Source organism: Rhinolophus sinicus, linkage group LG02 (assembly GCF_036562045.2).
Source record: "Rhinolophus sinicus isolate RSC01 linkage group LG02, ASM3656204v1, whole genome shotgun sequence".
Taxonomy (NCBI): Eukaryota; Metazoa; Chordata; class Mammalia; order Chiroptera; family Rhinolophidae; genus Rhinolophus; species Rhinolophus sinicus.
In genome coordinates, this window is record NC_133752.1 from 144,895,996 (window position 1) to 144,918,258 (window position 22,263).

The following is a 22,263-nucleotide window of genomic DNA, read 5'->3' on the forward strand; positions in this document are numbered from 1 at the left end:
TAAAGGGGCCTCACACCCAGCTGCTGCCCTCACTCAGGGGTGAGCATGGGGCGCGTGTAGCGTAGCCAGTGACTTCTTTCAGTATGGCTTAAGTCCCAGGGTGGGTGGGGTGCGAGGAGTGTAGAGGAGGAGACAAACATTTCAGACCCTAGCAGCGCTTGAGAGGCTCTGTGGATGATCCACAGGGTGGGCTGCAATGCAAGAAGCTGGGCTCAGACTCCCTTTTTGCTTTATAGATGAATTTTTATTGAGCAGCCATTTATATGCCAAACACTATAAAGCTAGGGATCCAATAACAAACAAAACAGACAAAAGTCCTTGCCCTTGTGATGCTGACATTCTGGTCGGTGGGGGGGTGCGCTAGACAAACTCTAAGTAAAGTATTTAGTATGTTGGACGTAGTAAGTGCATGATGAAAAGAAAGGTGGGGGGAGAGGAGGAGGCAGCTGCACTTGGACTAGGGACGGGTGCCTGGATAGTTCAATATGGAAAGAACAGTCTTTTCAGCAAATGTTACTGAGACACCTGGAGATCTGCACGCAAGAGAAGGAATTGGAACCACTTCCTCCTACCATCCACAAAAACTAGCTGAAAATGGATCACAGACCTAAATGTAACAGCTAAAATTATAAAGTCTTGGAAGAAAATATGAGTAAATCTTAGTGATCTTGGTTTAGGCAAATCCTTAGGTATGACACTAAAAGGACAAACACAAAATAGAATAGATAAATTGGACATCATCAAAATTAAAAACTTTTGTGCCTCAAAGGACATTAAGAAAGTGAAAAGACAACCTGCAAAATGGGAGAAAATATTTGCAAGTTGTATCTAATAAGGGACTTTTATCTACGATATGTAAAAACCTCGTATAACTCAATAATAAAAGACAAATAACTTTAAAAAAAAGAAAGAAAAAAAGGTGGGTGATGCAGAGCATGGAGTGGCAGTAATTTTAAATAGGGTGACTGGGCAAGGTGTTAGTGAGCAGGTTTTGTAGGAAACACACAACAGAGCTATGGTCCTTTCCCTAATCTCAGGATGTAGGACAGTACGAGGTCGCATATCTCCAGGTCTCTTGGGGAAATAGGCCACAACTTCCTCTGGGAGAGTTAGCTGTTCCCTTGTTCGTTAAAGCTCATACCAGTGTAATAAAATGAAGGGGAGGTTTAGAGTGAGAAAACCTGGATTTGAGGCTGTTGTCCAGTAGCTGTATGTCCTGGAGCATGTGATTGAGCTTTGTGAGCCTCAGTTTCCTCATCTGAAAAATGGGAACATCTTCTATTCACATGGTGGTGCTGATGAAAATCAAATGGATTGCTCTGTGTGAACCTTGCAAATGTTCAAACCCTGAACCCATTATAAACACTGGGAGTGACGAATCACCCTGAAGCAGTTTTCACTTTGCCTCTCTCCTCATCTCTTTCAGCAGCATCTTTTCTCTCGGTGTCTCCTTTCTGATCCTGGTTATGACTGACTCTCCCCTAAGGCTCCACCTTGGGTGTGAAATAAGCAACATAAGCCCCCTCCACAGTGTGGGGTGTGAACGAAGGGCTTGAAAAGTCAGGGGAGAAGATGCCTGAGCTGCAGGAAGACAGATGAGAGTGGGGGGAAATGTAACTGTGAGGAAATAAAGAAGCAATGAAGAGATTGATGCTGGGGTTGAGGGTGAGTGTGGGGGAGCTCAGCTGTAGGGTTCTGTTCCTCCTTTCCGAGGTTATAGTGGGGCAACTAGAAGTTAGTACTCTAGAAGGATGCAGCTAAGTCAGGCTGACTCAGGGCTCCAGAAGGAGTGGAGTGGGGAGAGGCCTGGGCAGTGGGGGTGGTGCAGAGAGCCAGACCCTGGGGGTCTCTGTAGTCAACAGCAGGGAGAAGTGCTGACCCGCAGTTCTTTGGAGGACGGGGGTGACGGTTCTGCTCCAGCTGAGAGGAGGACAGAGGGGGAAACGAGGACTTGAGGGGATGCCAGACTCCCCTCCCCATCCTCGGGATCTGAGCCTGGCCGTCCTGGTGGTGGGAGGGCTAGAGAAGCACTAGACTGAAACTGTTCTGGCCTGGCAGTCTAGTCTGAGGGTTTAAAGGGCAAAGAGCTGGAGGGTGAACAAGGAGGAAAAAGAGGCCCAGGGACTATACTTATTGAGCTAGACCTCGCTTGGACATTTTGTGACAAACCATATACACATTATTCCTTTGTATGCCGAGCTCAGGGGCTGTTGGAAAGTGGGCTGCCAGATAACTCCAGCTCACTGCTGGGTTTGTGGTGTGTGTGTGTGTGTGTGTGTGTGTGGCCGCAGCCTATACCTTCCTTCCTACCAGCCTCCCCGCTCCTCGCTCCTCTCCAGCCACCCTGGGATTGGTGATTCTCAGCCCCTCCCCCAGCTCCCCCAGACTCTCCCAGAGTCTTTATCAGGGAGCTCGGGCGGAGATCCTGCCACATTCCCAGATCCCTTCCATTCCCTGCTTCTCTCTTCACAGCAGCATCAGCATCCCCAGCTTTCGTGGGGAGCAGGCAGTGTTCCCGGCCAGCTCCCTCATCCTGCTAGACCATCCAGCTCTAGGCTCAAAGCTGCTCCACAGGTAGGCATGAAAGGGAAGGGCTGGAGCTGGCACCAAAGGACAGGGGCCAGAGTCAGGAGAAATAAAGGAGGTGGCAGCCTTTAATCGGGGAGCAGGGCACTGGGAAGTGAGCAGAATGCCGAAAGAAAGGGGTTGAGAACTAGTCATGTTTGGGTGAAGCTGGTTGTTTCACATTAGAAAGTTTTTGTCTAAGTCTTGGTGTTGCCTAGTGCTGGAGGATAACATCCAGAATCCCTCTTCAAGCCAAGTAAGGAAATAGATCTGTGCATGTCCTATAAATCTATCATCTTCCTTCAGAGCCCAGGGGCCCTGGCCCTATTGCCCCCTTGCTCATTGCCAGGTGAACTGAGCCCAAGGGATGTCCCCCTGCTTGGAGGTGCTCACCCTGACCAGGGCTCGCATGCGGGAGTTGGAAGCAGGGGAAGCAGGGCTACTGGTTGTAAATGTTTCCTGCATTCGCCCGTGTTGCATCCTTGTTGTCCCCACCTTCCCTTTCTGTCCCTTTGCCCTCGTAGGCACCATGCGGAGTGCCCTGCTGTTGGCAGCCATCCTGGCCCTCAGCCTGGCTCAGGGGGCTGTCTGTGAGGAGTCACAGGAACAGATGGTACCTCGTGGGGGCCGCAAGGAGGTAAGGTACCCCTCCAGCTGGGCCTGCCCTGGCAGAGTACTGGGCAACATCATGCGAGCAGCGCTCTGCTGGTCCCAAAAGCTGTAGGGGGGAAAGTGGGGCAGAATTATCCCTCAGAGGGCTGGATTTCCCTGCATCTCTTGTCAACTCCTGTTTTCACTGCTTGGGTGTGTCTGTGTCTCTGTCCCTCTGCGTGAGTTGGACGCCTTGAATGTAAAAGGTGCCTTACCAATATGATGGACTGGTGACTTGGTGACTAGATGGTACTGTGAGGGGTAGGCCAGGGGGGTCTAAGGTTCTCGCTGGTCCAGCTCAGGTTCTGTCCCTTTGCAGGGCGCGCAGATCCTCTCTGCTCCCTGGATGTAGTGAAACACAGAATTTCTCTCCCAAATGGTCATTTGTATGCTATTTTATCTATCAGTTATGTGTATTATTTTGTTTTCAAATTTCAAATAAACTCCCTTATCCCCTGCTCGTCCACCCCTGGTAAACTCAGGTGGTCCTAAGATCCCAAGCCTTCCCTCTACTATCCCCCTTTCCCTCCTCCAGCCTTTGCTTAGTCAGGATAGGGAAACAAACAAACAAACAAACAAACAAAATGGGTTAGGCCCTGATTTTCAAAGCTCTTCTAAGAAAAGAATAGGACTTGTCAGGGTAGGGCTACAGAGGGAGAACAAGGAGGAAATCTTCTTAGGGTTTTGAAATGATAGCAATTATATTGGTACAAATGCTTTTAAGACGATTATAGGTGGAATTTATTACGAATTCAATGTGTGAAGTCTAACTGCCTCTCCCCCTCAAATCTGTTTAGCATCTCTTTATAGGAGGTGGGCAGAGCATTTGAATAATTTGGGGAATATGGTTAGCTGGGAAGCTATGTGCTGGGCAAAGAGAGAGATCACCAGCCTTCATCCAGCTGGTGAGGTGTCCCAGGGCCGGATAGGCTGACAGCCTGGCAGATGGCAGCAGTTGTACCACATTCAAAAAACACATGGGGAGTGCCAAATATGGACTGGACACTGTGTTTGGAACCCAAAGTTTCAGCTTAAGATAGCATTTCTGGGTATATTCCTCTGAGACAGATTTGCTTTGAGACCTTGCTCTTGGTCAATGAAAGACATTTCTGTCACACCGCTTCCCTCGCAGGTCTGTGACGATGAGGGAAATTGGGGTGGGAAGAGGGTAGGACTTATGAGTGCCTAAGCAACTGGGTTGGTCCGTGTGGGGTGCATCCTGTGTCACTGTGCTTCTGTGTGTGCTCAGCAGCCCAGGGACGTGTGGACGCTGGACAGAGTGGCACCTCTGAGATTCAAGGTGAGAATCTCCAAGCATGATTACTATCAGTCTCTCTGCAGCTGCAATGAGCTGGGTATGTGGTGTGTGCCCACCAATCAGCCTGCTGTGCCCAAGTTGCTAAAAAAAAAAAAAATCACCAAGACAATTGAGAGCCTCTACTTGGCATCAGGTCCAGAATCTAAGGGTCATTTGCGGGTGGAGGAGAAGAGGTATCACTCTGAACGTGCTGCCTTCCTGGAATTTTAAATCCAGGATAGAAAGGGAAGAGGCAGAAAAATCCAGAGACAGAAATCCATGGAGAAAAAAAGAGTGAGAGGCAATGGGAAACACAGAGAGAAACATCCACAGACAGTGCAGAGTGCGGGTATTTCAGGGCTGCAGATGTGCCCAAGCGGCCTCCCCTCACCCGTCCCCAGGACAGAGTCCTGTTGGCAACTCAGTCATGGAGCACAGACCAGAGGACAGTCGCTCTGTCTCATCAGCCTTTCTTGTGATGGGGGAATTCACGGCTCAGTCAGTGGGGCAAACGCATCCTTGGGCAAATTAGTTCCTGATGTGCCAGGGAGCAAAGAACTGACAGCCCAAAGAACCGAGGTGGCAGGAGCTGGGAGACAGCCTCAAGGGAGAGGGCTCAAAAGGGCCCTGGAGTTGGAGATCACATGACGAACTGTCTCAGTTTTGCCAGGACCATCTCAGCTTGAGCACTGAAAGTTCCACATCCCAGGAAGTCCCTCAGTCCTGGGCAAAGGGAGACAATTGGTTAGTCGCTAAGGGATGCCCAACGTGTCCCCTTTCCCAGGCCTTCTCAAACCTTGGTATGCATGTGAGGCATCTGGGGCCTGGTTAAAATCCAGGTTCTTAGTAGGTCTGGGGTAAAACTGAGAATATGCATTTCTAACAAGGTCCCAGTGATGGTGCTCCTGGGCCATGGACCACATTTCTCTTCTGTTGGATACCAGAGGAAATCCTGAAAGAAATGAGATGTCAGGTTCAGCTGTGATAGTCTCTATGAGAGGCTGTTTCTCATGGGAAAAGAGGGAATAGTTTGGGTGTGAGCTTCCTGCCTCAGTCCTCGTTGTTTCTTTCCCTTAGAAAGTCCCGGATATCAACCAGTTGCTCAAGACTCTCTCCGGCAGCGGCTCAGTCTCTGTGGATGAATTGCTCAAAACTCTGGGCAAGGCTAGCCAGGGTAGGATGCAGCCCTGGGGGTAAGGATGTGCGGGGGCAGAATTCTGAGGATGAAATGGGCCGGGAGACCCCTTCAGGTGGGAAGGAGCCTGCAGATGGCCTAGTGAATGACTGAGGGTTGTGATCTGAACACCCACCAATAGTCACTTTCCAGATTCCAATCCCTAGTTATATACCTGTTCTTGCTTTCACAGATCCTAAGAAATTGTCACTCTTCCAGAAACGTGAGTAGCCTCTTCCTCCCTATCTCTGCTGACCACTTGCCCAGAGCATCATGGGCATGGGGACCAGTGACTATTTTGGCTGGCCCCATCTCAGCTGGCACAAGCAATATGCCAGCTGCAAGGGTTCAGCTAGCCTCTCCTGAATTGGGAGGCCACGGGAACTAGGAGGAAGCAGGTGTGAGGGGCGTGGTGGACTCTTCCTCTGCTGGCTGGTCATTGGGAACCAAAAGGACCTCTTGGTGGCTGTGAAGATTCTAAGCCAGGCATCTGCTGGGGCAGAGAATTCTGGAAATGTGGAGGAGGGCGAGATGGGTGGAGAGGGAGGGCTTAGGGAAAAGCCTGCTAACTGTGGGGTGTCAAGCTGTGGCAAGAGACAGAAACAGAGATGAGAAATCCAATCTCAGAAGACTTGACACGTGTCTCAGGAAACACATCACCCCCTCATTGTCACTGTGGACAATGTTGGCCTTTTTTTTTGCAGGTGACATGCATGACTTCTTCGTGGGACTTATGGGCAAGAGGAACATCCAGCCAGGTAGGAGTGTGTGGAAGGGTTTAGAGTATTGGCCACGATATGCAGAAGTCAAATATCTCATATTTGTCCTCAGAGGGAAAGTGATGACTTTTCTCAGCCACAGTGAGGGCTCTTCAGCCCCTTCTCCCCAATCAGATTGGATCCACAGTGCAGCCTTCTCTGGGAGCAGAGTGGGGAGAGCCTTATAAGATGGTTCTGCTGCAGCTGGGAACAGGAGTGGTTAGGGAGGCCCTGCTTTCTCCTCATCTCCCGAACAAAGCGCACCTCTTCCTCCCAACTCTGTCTTCCAATGCTGCCTTTCACAGCCAGTCCCTCATTGTCGGGTCAGGGTGAAGGTCACATTCAGAAAACTCCCTCCTAACGACAGTGTTTACTTCACCCCAGACTCTCCTATTGATGTGAACCAAGAGAATGTCCCCAGCTTTGGCAGCCTCAAGTATCCTACCAATGTGGAATGAGGTAAGGATTGTCGGTGAGGGAGAGGAGGGGGGACTATGTGTGTGTAGGTTGACAGAGAAACATTTTGTCTGACGCTACAGGCATTAATGCTCATAAATTTGCCCTAAAATACACTGCCAGTGCCCCAAACACAGTCAAACACACCAACACTTAGAGGTATGTGCTTGTCTGCGAACACACACACACACACACACACACACACACACACACACACCTCTCTTTTTCATCACTTTCCTTTGGGGCTTCCCTGATGGGCAACTTCTGTTGTTTGGACTGCGTTCTCTCCTGATCTGTGCCAAAGATGGAGAGATCATCATCTGATAATTACAGGTACCACATCCAGTTCACAAGTGAAACATTTCGCCTCCTAGGCAGGCTCACTGTTAGGATCATTCAGAATCTCTGGTTACTGGGTCTAGTGTATAGTTCTCCACAAGGGTGATTTAGGAAGAGACGCAAGGAACTCTAAAATCTAATAGCTGGAAACTGTATCTTAGTTGCTCTGTGTAGTGTAATGGATAAGAGGATGGCTTGAGTTTGAATCCTGGATCTGCCACTCACTAGCTGTGGCCCCTTGACCGTGTCCCTCAGTTTCTCCATCTGAAAAATAGGGGTGACGATAGTACCTTGCAGGGCTGTGGTTTTGATGACTGAGTATAGGTAAAGTGTTCCGAACCGTGCTGGGCACACAGTGCCCTGCTGGCTTCGTTATGATTGTTGCGGTCTGGGCGGCATGAGGAATGTCCTAGCGTTGGCCTGGCTGGCTCCGGTCTGTCTGCCTAGAGCAGTCTGGGCTGGACCCCAGGCCTGAGTGGGCTGACGGATCTCTCACTTGCTCTGCGAGTGTGAGAGTACCCCAGGGAAGCGTCTAGTCAGAACACGGAAATTTCTGCCTTGACACTATCTTCCCACACACGGCAATAGCAGCTTAACTGATGGCTTTCTTTGCACTTGGTTTCAAAGAAAGAAGTGGGGGGAGAGAAGGAGAGGGATTGGGAAGCCTCAGTTATTACGGAGGGACTGTTGCCCCTGGTACCCACACTCATTGGTCTCAAGGGAGACCCAAGGAGCAGGAACTGGCTCTCGATGAAACTGCGCATGACTCCCTGGGCCAGAGATGAGGTCTGGCCCCCCATTCAGTGTTGGGTGAGAGGGCGCAAACAGCTGTAATAACCGTAACTCGCTGATTACATGGTACTTACCGTATCATTTTGCTCTCATTAGATGGTTATTTCAGTCCTGCCGACCGCCAGATAATTATACGGACAGCTATATCTGGATGACATACTCTCTCCCAGCGTTATGCATCGGCCATAAAGATAATTACAGTGTAATTTTGCCATAGTATTTTATACAAATAGCAGAAACAAGTGCATTGTGGAAATCTACTTTTACTGCTTGCTGGTGAATCTAGGCTCTTTCAGAGGCCCATAATTGCAGCCTTCATAATCTCACCACTGATGGAGCATTCTCAACCTGTTAGGTGCCAGGAAGAATAGGACATAAGGTCCCTGGTGGCTGGCATTTAAAAGAGATTAGACGGGATGAATCAACAAAGATCATTGTATCATCTTATTTCATTCAGATGAAATTGCTGAAAAAGGAAGTGGTCCCCAGGCCTTCTGGGGTTTCTGGAAAGAGGAGGAAGGACTGGGTGAGGCTGGGGGAGCATTAGCACCAGGGTGCAGTGGATGGGGCTGTGTGTGTGCCTGGCTCATGCGGATGCTAGGATGATATGAACTTTGTCACTACATCTTTTGCGTAGTCCTCAACAGAACATGTGCACAGGTGTTTATAAATGAATGAGAAATACACAGCTGGGAAGGTACAAACACCTGCAGCTATGAGAATTCAGTCCTCTATTTAACACTGAGGGATAGCTGTGCATCAGACTTCCATTCTCTCCGCGTCTCCCTTACAGATGCCCTCCCCATCTCCCCGTGCTTCCCCAGCCCGTGGTTGGTGGGAGTTTTACAGGCTAGAAGATGTGATTTCCTTTTTTTGGTTCTCAGCAGTTCACTTCTGGACTCCTGGGCTCTGCATCATGAAGACACCCTGTTGCCCTCTCTGAATCCCCAGATGCATGCACTCCTACTTCCCTTTCTCTTCCCAGCCTTGTAACACTCTCGTGCTTTGACTCCTTCACCATCCCTCTACCCATAGTGATGTGGAAACTGTTCAGTGGGCATCCACTGTCCCAGCTGGCATTGACTATAGATTCCCCTGGTCTCCTCAACAATAAAGGATTTTTATGTATGATCTAGAGTCATGTATTTTGTTGGTGGGTGGGGTTTTCTTTTTCTCTTTCTTGACTCTTCCAGCTACATCATACACACATACATATATATGATATGCACACATACACATGTATATCATATATAAATGGAAGTATCTTTATTTTGCACACATGAATTTTCCCAACAGTGTTTTACTCAGTGCTCCATACAATTAGCATCAGGAGATTTATTTAGTGATTAAAAGAATAAATAAATGAATTTGGAAGATGGTTTCTAGCACTCAAAAAAGTTCACAGACTAGTTTCAGATAAAGAAAAAACATATTCTGAAGGGCTTGTCTGTGTTTCTAGAATGGGCCTGTGAGATATTAATCCCTGAATCTGACTCTACTTAGAGGAGGGAGGTGGGGATCAAGGCTGTGCAAAGACCCAGCCACAGAAGCGTATGCATCTCTAGCACTGTATCATTATTCTGTCCCCAAGTGTCAAGAATGGGTCCTGCAATGGGTCATGGGGATGAGATGGTGACCCATATACAGTGTTTACAGTCTAGCAGGGCCGTGGACAAGAAAACAACTCTTGATCTTGCTAGGATGGGAAATGGACAGAGAAGTTACTGTAGCAGCTGAGAAAGAAGGGAGCAGATGTTTTCATTGTTAACTGGTCACTTTAGTTATTATAAAGGGGAAACATTTATTTCAGACTCTTCTATAATGCACTGTTACCAGCTCCTGTAACACTGGTCTAGTTGTTCACAGTATATGTAAGCCACTTAACTGAGGTGTGTATGGGTGTTTTCATTCATCTGATGTGCCAACTATCACAGCCCACTGATCTCAAAGGGAGTTCTGTACCCTAATGGAACAGCCTGGGAAATCCTCAGTTTCTCTATCTTAGACCGGTGCAGGGACCTTGGCCAAGCCCCTCAACCACCCTGATACAAGTCAATATTCAGCTCTCCCAAGGAAGTATAAAGACAAGACCATGAGGCCAGAGGCCACTTCCTCCAGTTCTTTCAACATAGTGAAAGTTCTCTCTTCCCAGAACTTGACTGGGGCAACTTTGCACCCACAGCTGTATGTTAGGGCTGAGAAAAAGGGCGAGCTCACCTCAGTATCCTTGGTGTCAGGTGACATGCTAGAGGTCAAAGAATGCCCTCAGCCCAGATCATTAAGCCTTTTTCCGGTGAGTCTTCTTGTTGACTTTTCAAAATGATCTATTTAGAGGGTTTAAAAGTAGGGTATCTTTTGCAGAATCTGGGGAATTTATCTGGGTCATGAAAGCTTCAAGAGTTGGTTCTGCTCAAACTTGGGACTCTGGCATGTGTGCTGAGACGACACACTTTGCCAAGTAGGAGCATACATGCAGAAAGGTCGCTCTCTGGTGGGACTGATAAAAATTGCAGTATTGAGGATTCCAGGAAAAATAAAGACACATTTTAAATCAGATTCCATTTTTGTACTTGGAGAATGTGTGAAGGAATCCTGCCTCTCCTCTTCCTGTTATAAAGAAGTTGATGCCTAAGGATACCTGGTCAACAAGACTGGATTCACAGCCCTTCTCCATTCAGCTTTGTGTATGTGTGCTATTGTGACTGCATGATTTATTTTTAAAAAGACTTCAGTATTAAAGGTTCTGGACTCAATTCCCACCTGTGTGGAGTGGGAGTTTTCCACACACCAAGCAATACTCCGACACTATCTACCCAGAGATGGTATCAGATTCTATGGGTTAAGGGCTTATTCTGACAAGACTCTAACCTCAGATGCCAATCCAGGCCCAACTTCTTACCTATGCTTTTGACTGACAGGCTACAGATTGGAGGTTCCCATGACCTGCTTCCTGGGTTCAATTAATTTGCTAGAGTGGCTCACAGAACTCAGGAAACCCAATTACTCACTAGATAACCTGTTTATTATAAAAGGACACAACTCAGGAATAGCCAGAGGGAAGAGATGCATAGGGCCAGGCATGGGGCAAGGGGTGTGGAGCTTCCACGCTCTCTTGGAATACCCAACTCTCCTTTCTCCGAGTCTCCAAGTATTCACCAACCGGGGAACTCGCTGAACTTTTGGTTTTTATGGAGGCTTCATTAAATAGGCATTGAGAAATCGAGTGAAGAAATAAAATGGAATCACTATAGTCAAGCTGCTAAATAACTAAAGTAGGTTGAGGCATGAGGAAACAATTTTAGTCTTGTTTTAACTAGGCTAGGCACTTAAATTTTTTAACTTTCCAGTCCTGTATATACTCTGAACCTCCAAATAACCCTCTGATGACCCTCTGAAGGACTAAGGATAGAATGTTTACATATCCAGACCACCTGACACATCCATTATTCAGACCAACAGTCATCTAGAGGATTCCCATCTTGAACCAATCCAGAGGCTAAGAATACCAGACTGATTCCTCTCAAGAATGTACTTTTTACTATAAGAACCCTTAGCTTTTCTTTCTTCTTCAGAACACTCTGGGTATTGCCTAGTTGTGTTTCTGGTTTGCAAACCTTAAGACCCTTAAATAAATCTTCATCATTTATTTCTAGCCAAAGCCTCCAGACTCTTTTTTATTTCACTTGACAGCATGAGTGATTAAATCATTGACCATTGGTGATTGATTCAACCTCCACGTTCTCTTCCTCCTTCACTGGAGGTCAGGGCGTTGGGACCCTCTAATCAAAAGTTTGGTTCTCCTGGCAACCAACCCCCATCTTAGGTGTGGTCCAAAAGTCATTTATTTACATAACAACAGACACCATCATGGTTCTCTATCACTTAGGAAATTTTTAGGAGCTCTGTGACAGAAATGGGCATGAAGACCATACAAACACAGGCATACCTTGGAGATATAGCGTGTTAGGTTCCAGACCACTGCAATAAAGTAAATACTGCAATAAAGCGAGGCACAAAACTTTTTTGGTTTCCCAGCGCATATAAAAGTTATGTTTACACTATACTATAGCCTATTAAGTGTGCAATAGCATTATGTCTAAAAAAAGCAATATACATACTGTAATTAAAAAATGCTTTATTGCTAAAAAATGCTAATCATCATCTAAGCCTGTTAGAAAAATGATGCTGATGGACTTACTTGATGCAAGGTTGCCACTGTTAAAAAGATAAAATTCAACTAAGTAAATTTAAGATCAAATTGTCTTTATTCAACCATTCATGATCAGGCAATCAATCCCATGTTTTTCTATTTGCTACAATAGAAAGGAGCTCCGAAGGGCTGTAGAAAAGGAAAGCCTTTAAAGGCAGAAAGAGGTGGGACAAGGAAGTTATTTAGCAAAGAGTGGATTGTTTCAGGCAAGGTCACCTACCTCTGAGGCCCAACAGGGTTTTATTAGGCAGATTACCTCACTAGTGCTGACCAGGAAAATTCCAGACTGACTGGTTAAGGTTACATTCCTGAGAGAGGCTGAAACTGCAATTAGGTTAGGTATTAAGTCTTTGTTTGGTAATATGGCTCAGCACAAGTGACTCCATTTTGGGCCTGTTGTCTCTTTTTAAATAGATGGAAGGCAGTTGGTTAAAAAGATTGAACAGGCTCAAGACTCTTGGCAAGTCTTGCAGCCTAATGTCTCAGAATCATGCTGATGCTGGAGGTTTGGAGTATATTCATTGTGTGATGTTCTACTTCAGGAGCACTTGGCCACCTCATCCAGCTGTAGGGGTTGGGCCTGTCATTGAAACACGTATCAGTCTCCAACTGACCCTTTCATGAGAGAGAGCTAAATGAGACTGCCTGACCCCAAACAAGATCAGGTCATATGGCTGTTTTTACATCTCCTTGCTAATAAATATTACATGTTTGGCAGCACTTAATATTATGCTTGCTTTTGGTGTCATCTACCGTCAGTTAGTGAGGTTGTGGAAAAGGGGACGCACAATCTCTCAAATTCATCAAAATAACTCATGATTGCTGAACAGCCAAACCGGCTTAGATCAGTTGGCATCATCTGGTATGTCCCCTTTTCCCCATTCATCCATCCAGCAATTACTGAACTGTAGCATGTGCCTGCCTTGGGGGTTTGTGCCTGATGGCCCTCTGTCATCTGCAAGTGGATGAGATAGGAGAGAGGCTCAAACAGAAGGGTCCTGGAGACTCAGGGGTTCCTATGTATTGAAGAGGGAGGGAGAGAGAACAGGAGAGGCGAGGAGAGCGTAGAGTTGGCAATAGGGTTTTTCACTTCTTCAGGTACCGGGACGAGGAGGGAGTGGTTGGAGTGCTTCAGAAAAGCCAGAACTGGGCGGGGTGGTGGTGGTAACGTCGCAGGGCCGCGCGGGGTCTGGGGAGCGGGCCCCAGGCTTGGTGGCTTCTCACCCCTCCCGCCTCGCTCCCGTCCCCGCCATGGGGGGGCGCTGCCTCCTCCCGGGCGGCGGGGGACGCTGAGGCCCAGCGGCGGGGGGCGCTGCCTCCTCCGGGACGGCGGGGGGCGCTGCGGGCCGGGCGACGGGGGCGGCCCGGGCCGGTGCGGCGAGCGGCGCGGCGGATGGAGAGTCTGGCCGCGGCCGGCGGCGCCGCCTCCTCGTCGGGCCGGGCACGGCGGGCCGGGGCCTTTGTGTGAGGCGGCGGCGGCGATGGTGCTCGGGCCCCGCGGAGCCGGGTAAGCGCGGCCGGGCAGAGGGCTGTCCCTGGCCGAGGCCCGACCTCCGTCCCGTCCTTTCTCTCGCTCTCGCTGTGTTCCTTCCAGCCCACTCCCCTGGGCCGGACCCATCCTCCCCGGCCGTGCGCCGACCCCGGATGGCCCCGCCGCGGATCCCTTGCTCCCCGGCCGGCCCCGCGCCCTGCCGCCTGCCCCCCACCCCCTCCGGAGTCTCCCAGGCAGTCGCCGGTCTTTGGGGATGTACCGGTGCGCTCGGTGCCCTCCCGATGGAGTGCCCCAGCCGGATCCAACGCCCTTCTTCCCGGATTCGACCTTCCAGAGGGGAGACTGCGGAGCCACGGGGTTGTTGGGGTGCCTTCTCGGAAGTTCGGAATCTGCCTCCCTCTTACTCCCCACGCAGACTTCCCAGTGCCCGGACCTGCTGACCGTTGATATGTAGCCATCAGGGCTCGGGAGATGCTTGGCTGGTACCCAAACAATGCTCAGAAGCTTCCTGGGCCCCAGAAAAAGTTGGGAATTACTAGAATGGTGAGGTGGAGAAGGGGGCTGTGTTACGCAGGGCGAGTTGTGAGACAGGACGAGAATGCAGTTAACTTATCTTTATGCTTGTAGGACTGGAAAAGGGGAAAAAGTGGTATTGAGCAAGCCTTTCAGGAGTCTTACCCATATAATTTGATGCATCAAGATTTACTTGATGTGTTCTTATGGCATCAAGTAAATCTCTTAGTTCTGGTCATCATAAGCATAAACCCCAGAAAGGGTGGTAAAAAGAAATAAAGCAATATTAAGTACTACAGTTGTGTTCTTTGCTTTACTCCTTTGGGCTCTGAAGTGTTTTAACTTCTGAATGGCTCTGGGTTGTGAAAAGATGAGAGTAGGCAGGTAGCACATGTAGGGAGAGATGGGAACTCCAGAATGAGCACAAGATTTATTTAGAGACTGAAAGGACACAGTAATGTTAGAAAACTAAAAGGTGGAGTGGAACATTGTAGCTTTTCCTCAGTAGCTAATGGAACTTTGATAATTGTGTTCAAGTATGTATATGGCATTTGGCATCGTAAGGGAAGAGAATGTACTCAACGAGATAGGAAAGCCTGTATTCAGGAGGAAATTAGGAAATTAATGTGAGAAAGATTTGAGCCTGTTGCTCTGGAAATGAAGTGTAAGATTGTGTCTGAGACGATATCTCTGGCCGGATACCTCTACAGCACTGGCTTCTGTCCAACCAGTCCTACAACCTCTCTCACTGTCTCTTAAAGACTAGGTATCAGATCAGTACTCTTGGATTTTGTCATAACTCTGTATTTGAGTATATACAAGGAGAGAGGTCATTCATTGTCCCATCATTTTTGCTGTCCTTCCCCCTGGCAGAATGGAGCAGCTTTCCATGTCTGTTCACTCCTGCCCCCTCAACTTGGGGCTTAGAAACACTCAGACTGATGGTATTTTCTCCTGCAGAGTGCCTCACTTGCAGGGATGTGTTTGGCCATCCAACTTTTCTTTTTGCTGTCCACAGATTAACTGTGCTGATAAGAAGGCAACTTCATAGGAGCTGCTAAGATGGGCATGAGGATCAAACTGCAAAGCACCAACCACCCCAACAACCTGCTGAAGGAACTCAACAAGTGCCGGCTCTCGGAGACCATGTGCGATGTGACCATTGTGGTGGGAAGCCGCTCTTTCCCAGCCCACAAAGCTGTGCTGGCCTGTGCGGCTGGCTACTTCCAGAACCTCTTCCTAAACACTGGGCTCGATGCTGCCAGGACCTATGTGGTGGACTTCATCACCCCTGCCAATTTTGAGAAGATTCTGAGCTTTGTCTACACATCGGAGCTCTTCACGGACCTCATCAACGTTGGGGTCATCTACGAGGTAGCTGAGCGTCTGGGTATGGAGGACCTCCTCCGGGCCTGTCACTCCACCTTTCCTGACTTGGAGAGCACTGCTGTGGCCAAGCCCCTGACCAACACCAGTGAGAGCCACTCCAGCTCCCTGAGTTGTAGCTCAGCAGAGCCTGCCCATCCCCTTGGAGAACTCCGGGGTGCTGGGGAACACTTTGGTCCTGATAGAAACTATGTCTTACCTAGTGATGCTGGAGGAAGCTATAAAGAGGAAGAGAGAAATGTTTCTAGTGACACTAACCATAGCCTGCCTCAGCCTCAGCAGCCACTGCCACCAAAGACAGAAGACCGTGATACTCCTGCTCCTTTCACGTCTGTACCTAATATGGTGACTCAGCCCATCCTAGGCACCGTCAGCATGGGCATCCAAACGAGCACAAGCTCCTGCCAGCCATACAAAGTTCAGAGCAATGGAGACTTCAGTAAAAACAGCTGCTTCCCCCCTGACAATGCAATAGACATTACCACTGGGACCAACTCCTGTCTGAGCAATAGTGACCACTCCAGAGATCCAGGCTTTGGGCAGATGGATGAGCTCCAGCTGGAGGAGCTGGGGGATGATGACTTGCAGTTTGAAGACCCCACCGAGGAGATCGGCACAGCGGAGGAGGTGATTGAGTTGAGTGACGACAGTGAGGATGAGCTGACCTTTGGAGAGAACGACAGCCGAGAGAATAAGGCCATGCCCTGCCAGGTGTGCAAGAAAGTTCTAGAGCCCAATATTCAACTGATCCGACAGCATGCTCGGGACCACGTGGACCTGCTGACAGGCAACTGCAAGGTCTGCGAGACCCACTTTCAGGACAGAAACTCCCGGGTGACTCACGTTCTGTCCCACATTGGTATTTTCCTCTTCTCCTGTGACATGTGTGAAACCAAGTTCTTTACCCAGTGGCAGCTGACCCTTCATCGACGGGATGGAATATTTGAGAACAACATCATTGTTCACCCCAATGATCCCTTACCTGGGAAGCTGGGTCTGTTTTCAGGGGCAGCCTCCACAGAGCTGAAATGCGCTGCCTGTGGGAAGGCATTGGCCAAAGATTTCCACGTGGTCCGGGGCCACATCCTTGACCATCTACACTTGAAGGGCCAGGCCTGCAGTGTGTGTGACCAGCGCCACCTCAACCTCTGCAGCCTCATGTGGCACACCCTCTCCCATCTCGGCATTTCGGTTTTCTCCTGCTCTGTCTGTGCCAACAGCTTTGTGGACTTGCAGCTCCTCGAGAAGCACATGGCTGTGCACCAAAGCCTAGAAGACACCCTCTTCCGCTGCCACTTGTGCAGCCAGAGCTTTAAGTCGGAGGCTGCCTATCGCTACCACGTCAGCCAGCACAAATGCAACAGTGGCCTTGACCCGCGGCCTGGTTTTGGGCTACAGCACCCAGCTCTCCAGAAGCGGAAGCTGCCAGCAGAGGATTTCCTGAGTGAGGAGCTGGCTCTGCAGGGCCAACCTGGAAACAGCAAGTACAGCTGCAAGGTCTGTGGCAAAAGATTTGCCCACACAAGCGAGTTTAACTACCACCGGCGGATCCACACGGGCGAGAAACCATACCAGTGCAAGGTATGCCACAAGTTTTTCCGAGGCCGCTCAACTATCAAGTGCCACCTGAAGACGCACTCAGGGGCCCTCATGTACCGCTGCACGGTCTGTGGCCACTATAGCTCCACCCTCAACCTCATGAGTAAGCACGTTGGCGTGCACAAAGGCAGCCTCCCGCCCGACTTCACCATTGAGCAGACCTTCATGTACATTATCCATTCCAAAGAGGCTGAAAAGAACCCTGACAGCTGACTGGGTCCCAGCAGAGCCGGGGGAGGCGGGGGTGGGTCTTCCAGGTGGCAGCCAGGACGTTGATTTTCTAATGGCTGTTGGTCTCTCCCCAGCTGAAGTTAACAATTTTGCCTTGTTAGGAATTCTGTCTTGTATTTAAAGAAGAAAAAGAAGAAATAGCACATGAGCTGTTACTGTTTTTGAGAAGCAACGGCCCTATCATGTTTACCTCCTTACCGATTCTTGCCCTTGAGGGCTGTGTTTTTGGTTCTTTTGAGGCTGGTCTTGGGATCTCGTCAGGCCAGTGCCAACTAGATCCCCTTCCCCAGCTGCTTGAGTTTTAGTTTACTGATCGGTTTTATGCTGCTAAGAATCCAACCAACAGCCTCACTGGATAGAGGGGGAGGAGAGAGGTTTTCACTGTGGGTATTACTGCCAGACTTCCAACTGGGATACCAGCTATGAGAGAGATTTGGGGAATGTGATCATTCAGAAAAGACTAGTCGGCAGGGCAGCTCACCTCAGGTCCCTGGCCCAGCCCTCGGCAGGGAAGGTGTTAGGAATGGGGGTGCCTGCTTGCTCCATGGCTCTGATCTGCTGACTGGACAGTAAAATCTTTTGGCAGCGAGATCCAGACTGGGGACTAAGCTTTCTATTTAGGTTAGAAAGCTTTGGGATGAAGCCTTGCCAGCCATAAGTCCTGCAGTGCCATCAGAAGTACCAGCCTGGATGGATAGAAAGGAAGGTTTCTGTTTTCCTCCTCAGTTCCAAAGAAACATGATATGGAGTGATGGCCCAGGACATCAGGCCTTCCCTGACAGGGAGCCATTTTGATGTAGTCGTCTGTTATCTGGCTGCCTCCATGGACCTTGAGTTTCCTGATAGAGAGGTGGGGATGTCTCTGACAGCAGCAGCCTTGCCTTAATTTATGTGCAGTCTCCCACTTAGAAGTGTGTTTGGCTTATGGTGTAGATGAGAAGACCCCACGAGGTGGTGGAGTGGTGGATATGAGCCCTTTCAGGATTAAAGGGACCAAGTAACTGGTGGCACGTAGTGGGATGTGCGTTCTGTCTATCCCAGTTGGGTAACCTGTTGTTTACTTTGTGCAACTGGGCAGGAGCTTTGGCAGCTCACCTTTGACCTGCTGGAATTTATCCTGATCTGTCTTTGCATTTCCGCCAGGGGGTGCTATCGGTTGGGAGCTGGTTCAGACCCTCCCTAGGTGGCTGGGAAATGTGTCTGCCTGGTCCACGGGGCTGATTGGTTTTGTTCTTAGTTGGCTTTGGAGGGGTCTTGCCCAAAGAAGGCTTGAGGGAGAGGGCCCTCAATCGCGTAGACTCACTAGGCGGCACCTCAGTAACTCGTACTACCTCACCTGCTCAGGCGAGCTCTGCAAGCCCCTGGCCTCGGCCCTGACACTGCCCCTGTGGGACTCGGCAGCACTGCGGGCTGTTTCATAGCAAGTGGTTTTAATTAACTAACAACGCCTTTTTGGATGTTAATATTTATTTATTTTTATTTTTGTATACATATTACCCAGCATCTCTTTTGGATAAGAGACTTCAGGAAAGTGAGTTTCTCCCCAGCACGGAGCCGTATTCCAGGGGACAGTCCTGGCCAGAGATTTGGAAAATCGGCTAGAACTGGGGGAGAATGTGTCAAGCTTTTAAACAAACAAATTCTTTTCTTTATCTCCAGATAGTCTCTTGGAGAATAAAGCCAGGGAACTCTTTAGGTAATAAATGTAAATTCTAGAAAGTTGGGGCTTGTTCAATTCCTAGGCCTTTCGTTCTCCTTCCATCCTGTGATGGAGTAGATTGGGGACTGAGTTGAGGGGATCAAGTCACACGAAGGACCTGTTTTGCACATTTTCTCATCCTTCCTAAACTTGGAAAGTTACATGAAGTCGTACAGGCAAACCCTGTTGGACCTGCTGCCTCTCTCTAGCCCGAGACTGTTAAAGCCTCTGAATTGGAGTGCAGGGCTCTCTGGTGGGGTGGCCATTACATGAGGGACTTGTACAAATGGCCACCTTTCACCATCTAAACCCACCTTGTTAAATGTTCCTTTGGGAATTTTTATCAGGAAAGCAGTACTGAGACTTTTCATCCCTGACCAGTTTCTCCCTCTGTCTCCCACACTGACCATTAGAAATTTAAGAAGGCAAATGTGTAAAAGACTACCATCAAGTGTCTGCTAAGCTTCTCAAGCCTGAGTGATTCCTCCCAGACTATTGGTGAGGACTGATTTTTGAATGGCCGGATTTAAGAGAGGTGCTACTTACTGGAACCCAACCCGACAGCTGAGAATGGATCCGTATGCTGGAGAAACCGGTTTCCTAAACAGAGGGTGTCGTGGATGCTGGGTAGTCTGTATACTTAACCTGAAACTGTGAAGTATTCCCTTTTTGCCAGTAAACCAAAAAGCAAATCCTTGAAACTTTGCCCCTGAAACACTAAAAAAAACAACTGCACCTCCGTGATCCTCCTGAGGCCCAGTGGTTCGGGTTGGCACAGTGGGTTGCAGTTAGACATGTAGCAGGTTCAGCAGCTCATGAGGCTCATTGACCAAACCCTGTTTCTCCACATGTCCCCCATAGTCACACCTGAGCCCTCCCTCTGTTTGGAGTCATGTTTACTGCCTCGGCCTCTCACCATTTTCTGAAATGTTTTACTTGAAACTCTATTGTGGCAAAGGGCACTCTAGGATTCCTGGTGGAAGGTATTCGTTTTATTTTGAGTTTTTATTTTTTCAATCTTCTGTTCATTTGAATTTGTTGCACCCTCTGCCCTGGAGCCCAGTTTAGTACTGTCTCCTGCTGTATTGTTCTGAGGTTCTGTTTGACCCTTGAATGTCTTGTCTTCTCCCTTTTCCTCCTGCTTCTTGTTCTGTACCCTGGACCAACTGCATAATTGGCAGTGCCCTTTGTTTAAAAAATTAAGAATTTCAAGATGGCAACTATAGAGCATTAAACCAAGCATGAGGCCGTTCCCAACCTGTTTCCTGAGGGGAGGGTAATACTTGTATGGCACACTGGGGTAAACAGCAGAGGCTGCATGTGGCCAGAGGAGGGGATCAGGGTCCTAGCTCTCCTGGGACCCACTGATGACTCACTGATGCCACAGCACCCACTGAGAAGCTCTGCGTTACCCTCATATTTAGTCCTACATTTTAAGATTCCATGGGTTCTCTATAGTTCACGTTAGTTGGGAAGAAAGGAGTTGGGGGTGGGATCTGGTCCAGGTGACGCCTAAGAACCAGAAAATGGGTAAAAGTTCTTTTTGACTTCTCTTCTGATCTGTCAGCAAGCACCCTTTTGTCTCCAGGACAAGCCTTTGGGCTTAAATACCTTCTCCCCAGTCAGGTTTTGCTACTGATAAGTTTTCTTTCTCTTTTGACCTCCTGCTGTGCCCTATTTTCCCAGACTACTCCACTGCGGAAGTGAATTTAAATCCCTTTATGGACGGACACTGATTTTGTTGGCACGAAAGGAGGCTGTGTGGAGACATCTGTGCCCATCTAGGAGTCTCTACACATCCATTTTCCTAAAACCTGCACGAATGAGTCAGGAAGCAGGGCACACAGCATTCGTTTCAATGTGATTCCTCGCCATAAACTTTACATCAGGATGGAAATAAAACTTTGGATTTCAGTGTTTCTTTAACACCCTTCCCATGTCCAGTCCACCCGCCCTTCCCACCTCTACTAGCTAAAGTCTCTTATGAAATGGAGAAGCGTTGTTGACGTCTAACTCCTTCCATTAAATTAATAAGTACTGACCTCCTAATATTTAAGTGTTTACTATCTATTGCTGTAAAGTTTTGTATATTTTGTAAACTTTCCCCCCAAATAGTAGATGTCTAAAATCGTTGTACATCTGATTTTTTTATATTCCATTGTTCGGCACAAAGTGTGGTTTTTTATTTAGAATAAAAAAAGGAAATTGGATATGGGAGTTCTTTTCCTATTTACCGTACTTATGCTCATCCCTGGAGTTCAGACTATGTGGGCTGTCATCCCTTCAGAAGCAGTATTCTTTTAGGTAGTACATTTTTCTTTCCTGTAGCTGGAATTCCCCAGGGTTAACTTGTTGACCTGTGTCAACATGGTCAATGACCCCACCTTTTCAGGTAGACGTCCCTGAGGGGGATCTTCTGTTGGCCCAGAGAGTACAGTGGACCTCTGGTAAATGTCTGTTTGGACTCAAGATTTGGCCACAAATTGTCTTGCCAGTGCCATTTAATTCCCTGTGACATGGTGTGTTGGAGTGGAGACAGGCAGATGAAACACCGGAGATGGAAGTTTGGCATAATTTCCTGTTGAAATTATGGTGTGATATGGTCCGTTTGGCCTCAGGGCACATTGCGGCGGGCCTGGCTCCCATCCCTGTTCAGTACATGCTGAGCAGTCAGCACAGCCAGTTCCCTCCTTCCAAGGCCCAGGAAATATTCATGCTGCCAGTGTGGTGACTGGGGGATGATTTTGGGGAAGTGGCCAAGATCTGAGGTAACCTGGGATGTGGCATGTAAAATTAGGTTTCCTTTATGAAACTTCTCAAACCCAAGTCAGAGGAGACAGTGATAAGGGGCATTGGATGTTGGCTTGGTTTTTATGTGTGCACAAGGGAGGAAAGTCTTTTTAATGCATTTTCTGCATTGTTAGGTTAAGCCCTTAACTGCAACCCCAGCTCACAGTCCAGACTATCCTGGTTGAAAAAGCCTTCAGCTCTGTGCCACTGAGCAGCTTAAGACCCTTTGAGGTTTGGGCCCAGTGAGCAGGGGGGACTGTAGATACAGGTTTTCCCCCCATACTGACAAATGTGTACATACAACATTGGTA

General features: G+C 48.6%; 2 protein-coding genes across 5 annotated transcripts; both read left to right on the forward strand.

Annotated features, from left to right (window-relative positions):
* Window positions 1–2,380: 2,380 nt before the first annotated feature.
* Window positions 2,381–9,163, forward strand: TAC3 (tachykinin precursor 3). Of its 4 annotated transcripts, none has more exons than XM_019742303.2 (8): window positions 2,386–2,574; window positions 3,090–3,202; window positions 4,466–4,516; window positions 5,591–5,687; window positions 5,881–5,910; window positions 6,392–6,445; window positions 6,830–6,904; window positions 8,917–9,163. In XM_019742303.2, the coding sequence occupies exons 2-7, from the start codon at window positions 3,095–3,097 to the stop codon at window positions 6,901–6,903; spliced, it is 414 nt and encodes a 137-aa protein (XP_019597862.1). In that variant the 5' UTR covers window positions 2,386–2,574; window positions 3,090–3,094; the 3' UTR covers window position 6,904; window positions 8,917–9,163. The 4 variants fall into 4 exon arrangements, with proteins under 4 accessions (XP_019597866.1, XP_019597862.1, XP_019597863.1 ...); XM_019742304.2 differs by having other exon boundaries at window positions 2,387–2,574; window positions 8,920–9,163; XM_019742306.2 differs by having other exon boundaries at window positions 2,388–2,574; window positions 4,469–4,516.
* Window positions 9,164–13,616: 4,453 nt separating this feature from the next.
* ZBTB39 (zinc finger and BTB domain containing 39) lies at window positions 13,617–21,429 on the forward strand. The gene is made up of 2 exons (XM_019742418.2): window positions 13,617–13,749; window positions 15,266–21,429. The coding sequence occupies exon 2, from the start codon at window positions 15,310–15,312 to the stop codon at window positions 17,443–17,445; it is 2,136 nt and encodes a 711-aa protein (XP_019597977.2). The 5' UTR covers window positions 13,617–13,749; window positions 15,266–15,309; the 3' UTR covers window positions 17,446–21,429.
* Window positions 21,430–22,263: the final 834 nt, after the last annotated feature.

Coding starts and splice junctions, on each gene's coding strand:
- ZBTB39 (XM_019742418.2), top strand. CDS start 15,310: ATGGGCATGAGGATCAAACTGCAAAGCACCAACCACCCCAACAACCTG.
- TAC3 (XM_019742303.2), top strand. CDS start 3,095: ATGCGGAGTGCCCTGCTGTTGGCAGCCATCCTGGCCCTCAGCCTGGCT. Junction 4,517..5,590: donor TGGCACCTCTGAGATTCAAG/GTGAGAATCTCC, acceptor TCTTTCCCTTAG/AAAGTCCCGGATATCAACCA. Junction 6,446..6,829: donor CAAGAGGAACATCCAGCCAG/GTAGGAGTGTGT, acceptor ACTTCACCCCAG/ACTCTCCTATTGATGTGAAC.